Genomic DNA, 4,338 nt, shown 5'->3' on the forward strand with positions numbered 1-4,338 from the left:
AAGACCACGTTGTTCTACTTCACCATTGCGTACAACCCCATAGGGCTGTCCCTTGTAGTTTTTATTCTATTTGAGCTGGAACTGGTTAAAAGTCTCTGCAACAGTCACTGTTTAAGTTAATCACACTAATTTAAAAGACAGTTTAATTTCATCAAAATAATTATGCGATGAATAACAGGAAGAAATCGTTAGAAATATTTACGTTTGAATACGATGAAGTTCTCCATCTTCTTTTTGAATAGGAAATTCACCCTCAAAGGCTTTAGTGCATGAATTTTACAAACCTCACATAATTATGCATAATATTCCATCGTTAACGTAAATTCCACAGGCAAGGATTGAGATTTATCGCTGCTTTACATTCGGGTCAGGAATTTAAATATCCTGTCAGGAACCGATATTTCGACTCAAGCGAAGGCCTTTAAATGGCTTCTATAAAAAGTTGTCTCTCAAACTATCGTTCCAATTAGTTCACTGCCAATCCTCAACTCAAAGCCTAAATCGTTACATGTCAGCTGTGCTCATATTCTCACAATAAAGTAAATGCACTTCTACCCTCCTCGCTGGGATCCTCGTCCCGTCAGTTGTGCCACAAAGTCTACCGTCAGCACTGCAGCAGACACAACAATTCGCATTGGGACGTACTACATAAGCAGCAGAAACCTCAGAATTCGTAAACAACCGTAACATTCTTCGACTTACCTTCTCTCGAGACCCGCCGTGCGATCTTTGTTGCGAAAGAAAAGGCATCAACTCCGACCGGGCGCTGGGACCGGGAGGAGCAGGAGGAGAACGAGAAGTTAGATCACATTGTTCCGACACGATGGAATGGAAAAAACGCACCTTTGCGCAACGTTTTCTCCCTTGTCACCCTAATCGAAATTCAACTCACAGGCAGCCAAGGACCCTCGGTTCGTTGGTTTTCATCGTTCGTTAATGCACACGACTTAGAGTTAGTTACATTCACATTGGGAAAAAGGGACGAACAAAATTGCTTGCATGTAATCGCCTTGCGCAATATAACGCCGTAAGGACGAACGCTCGCGCACACACACCTTTGCTCGGCAGTACATAGGCGGACCCTCCTGTTTGCTCGAAGTTCAATTCCCGATTATATTGAAAATAATTCCCTTTAATAATAGCTTCCACGAACGAAGGACGAACGACGGTTGGTGCTGCCAGGGGCTACGCGCGGAGGAAGCGAGATAGCAGCACCAGATGTCCGTTTTTCCAGGGCTTTCCCAACTGCAACGAGGGCTAAAGACAGTTTGGCACGCGACACGGAACGCCAGAACAAAACCAGCCACAGAACGGAACACACTCCGAGGTTGTTCCGTTGAGCTGCTTCCTAGTTCGAGGACCGGTAGTTTAATTCTAACGGTAAAGTGCAAGTGAAAATGAAGGACTGAACTGAGTGAAGCGAAGGACTCCAACTTCCGGGAAAAAGTTGAGATTATTTGAAATTGTGATAGTTAGTGCTTGAAGATGGCGTCGACTACGACCATTACGGTGCGGAATATCTCCACGCTTAACCCGTTGAAGCGGATGAAGTTTAAGGAGAACCAAATGATGATCCCGATCGGGTCCAACGAGGAAAGCTTCGACGAGAACCAGTCTGCGGTAGTGCTGAAGAGGAAAATTCCACTGGGAACGCTCGGTAGCATCGAGAATGTGATGTTCAACGTGGGATCTGCTGATTTGAAGAAGCATCTGGGCAACGTACCATCTCCAGGTCCAGGTAGACGCAAGAATTCCGATCCAAAGAGTGCCATCAGTGCCGTCGAGCGACGAAATGCCCGCGAGCGAAACCGAGTTCAACAGGTTAATAATGGCTTCGCCGCCCTGCGTCAACGGATACCGGAAGAGATTGCAGAAGTTTTTGAAGCTGGACAGACCCGGGGAGTTCACAAGAAGCTGAGCAAGGTAGAAACGCTTCGCATGGCCGTCGAATATATCAAGTGCCTCGAACGGCTCCTGTCACTGGATCCGGAGAAGGAAGGCAGCGTGTTCAAAATTAAACCTCCACAGCAGGAGAGCACTCAGCTTCCAGCAACGCCACCTCCGGAACCGGTGCAGGCCAACAATTTCTTCCTCGCAATCAAACCACGTGCCATCGGAAACTCCAACGGAGCTTCCCTCGATCAAACGCAGATCACCATCATCAACGGTCACCAGTACATCCGGATTCCCGGTACCAACACCTTCCAGTATCTGGACCCGGAGAGTCTGTACGATGAATCCCCGAACGACAGTTCGTTTTTTGGCGACAGCAGCTCCGTCATCGATCAAGACGTCATCCTGGAAGACTCGGACGACCTGATGAGTGAATCGGCCATGGCTCTTTCCCCGCAGAGCAACTACGCGCTGGATTTGGACGATCGCAAAGGCGAAGCAGCCGCCTTCCTGAACCATGCGCCAGATGACGACGGTAGGGGACACGGAAAGATCCTCTCCCTGATCGATCAGCAGCAATACGCCGACATAATGATGATCAAAAGTGAACTTCAAGATGACGATGAACAGTCCCTACTGCAGCAAACGGCCAGCGATCCGACGTTTCTGGAATCGATCGATTGGTTCGAGAGTCACCACCAGCAGCTGCCTTCGATGGAGTGAAGAATTCCGTCTCACCCACCCTAGCCGGCAATTGTACATAGGATTATTTATTTAAACAAAAGTCGATTTTTATTATTATTATTCTAATTATACGAAAACTTAATTTATTAGCACCCATTGCTCCAACTAAGCTAGTGAAATAGAAAATAAAGAAACCCAATGCCCGATGTATTAATAAACAAAAAAGGTGGTAGAATCGTCCGCGATCGCTTCTGTTCTGACCGATGGTGGTGGGGCGAAAGAAATTTTTTTGATGATCCTCCGTGGTGCCACTTATTATCGGAAATTTCTCTTCCCGTTCTCTTCCTGCTGCTGACCAAGGGCTGAAGAAAGGATATATAGGGTAGGTGTACCAGTAATGGTGGTGTACCTATAGTTGCGGTACGGGGCTTATACGGGGTTCCCATAATAGTGAAATCCATAAGAAACCACTGCGTTCTAATTTTTTGAAGAGCCAAAGTTAGCAACTACCGCAAAATAAAGATTGACAGCTATAGATTGCGTATAACAATGATACCCTAATAAATTGTGTATGGTTGTTTTGCTTAACGACGTGTTCAGGGTATCATCCAAACTATTTGTGGTATAGTTCTATCATTTGGGTTATCGTTCGGATATGTTTTTTTTTATTAGGGTATGCATATCGTTAATTTATTTTTTAATAAATAAACTGTCCACTACTGGTTCACCCACCCTAGTTGAATGTTTTCGCTTTCAGTGCGCTCCCTTTTCTACCAACGAAATAACAATAATAACACTCTGAACTCGTTGATGGATGATAGCGCATTTACACATACACACACACACACAGAGACACACGCTAGCAACGTCGCTAATGATGGACTGTGGCTCGTCATCAGGACAGGACAGGGAAATGTAAATTTGCACCTGGAGGTCGATATCGCGATCGATGGTATCTTTGAGTTACGATGACGAAAAGCGAGCACGTGCTCCAGCAGGCAGTTCGATTGGCCGTTGGTTGCTGCTTGTGTGTATTTTGGCTGTGGGGTTCAAGTTTTTAATCGGGAATTGGCGATCGATCGACTGTGGAGAGCACGTGTTCGTTCGCTACTAAGGGTGATCAGTTAAGAGCAAGGGCCGTTATGATCGTTATTTTGTCGCACAAAATTATAGATTAGTTAGATTAGTTTTTGAAAATTAAAATGGACAGGTACTTGTTTCATCGGACAACGACTAATATAACTGCTTTCAGCATGCACCTCTTATTGCTATATCGTATTCAGTGATTTTCTAAAACTAGAATGGTGCAAAAACGCATAATGACGTAATTTTTACAATGTAGAACTTAAGAATATTACGACTGTATTTTTTTAAATAACTTTATTTGAACAGGCTCATTCGAATAAACATTACAGAGCCAAGTTATTATTTACGTTATACATTATTGAGGTCTTAAATCTAAAATTAAAGGATTTTAACCACTTACTCGCGGTTTTCTCGAGGCTATTCAATAAACACTGTATGGATGGGGAGAGAGATAAGGAGATTTGGAATATTCCAAAAATACGCTACGTTACGTTACCCTTATTCCAAAAAATACCCATATTGATGGGTCGGCGTCAGTATTTCCCACTTTTTTTCTGAAATCTGAAGCCGCCATCTTGGATTTCAAAATGGTGTCGGATATCGATTTTCATTCTCTATACGTCATCTTTATTACAAAAATACGTATATTGATGGAAATTTGACAGTTTTCCAACT

At 44.1% G+C, this 4,338-nt stretch overlaps 1 protein-coding gene across 1 annotated transcript; it reads left to right on the forward strand.

Annotated features, from left to right (window-relative positions):
• Positions 1–1,300: 1,300 nt before the first annotated feature.
• LOC135712226 (achaete-scute complex protein T8-like) lies at positions 1,301–2,765 on the forward strand. The gene has a single exon (XM_065235188.1). The coding sequence runs from the start codon at positions 1,486–1,488 to the stop codon at positions 2,614–2,616; it is 1,131 nt and encodes a 376-aa protein (XP_065091260.1). The 5' UTR covers positions 1,301–1,485; the 3' UTR covers positions 2,617–2,765.
• The last annotated feature ends 1,573 nt before the right edge of the window (positions 2,766–4,338 follow it).

Source organism: Ochlerotatus camptorhynchus, unplaced genomic scaffold, assembly GCF_037179485.1.
Source record: "Ochlerotatus camptorhynchus isolate MF236.1 unplaced genomic scaffold, CSIRO-AGI_Acam_v1.1 ptg000467l, whole genome shotgun sequence".
Classification (NCBI taxonomy): Eukaryota; Metazoa; Arthropoda; class Insecta; order Diptera; family Culicidae; genus Ochlerotatus; species Ochlerotatus camptorhynchus.

What these genes read in the sequence shown, in the direction of transcription:
- LOC135712226 (XM_065235188.1), top strand. Translation starts at nt 1,486, where the DNA reads ATGGCGTCGACTACGACCATTACGGTGCGGAATATCTCCACGCTTAAC.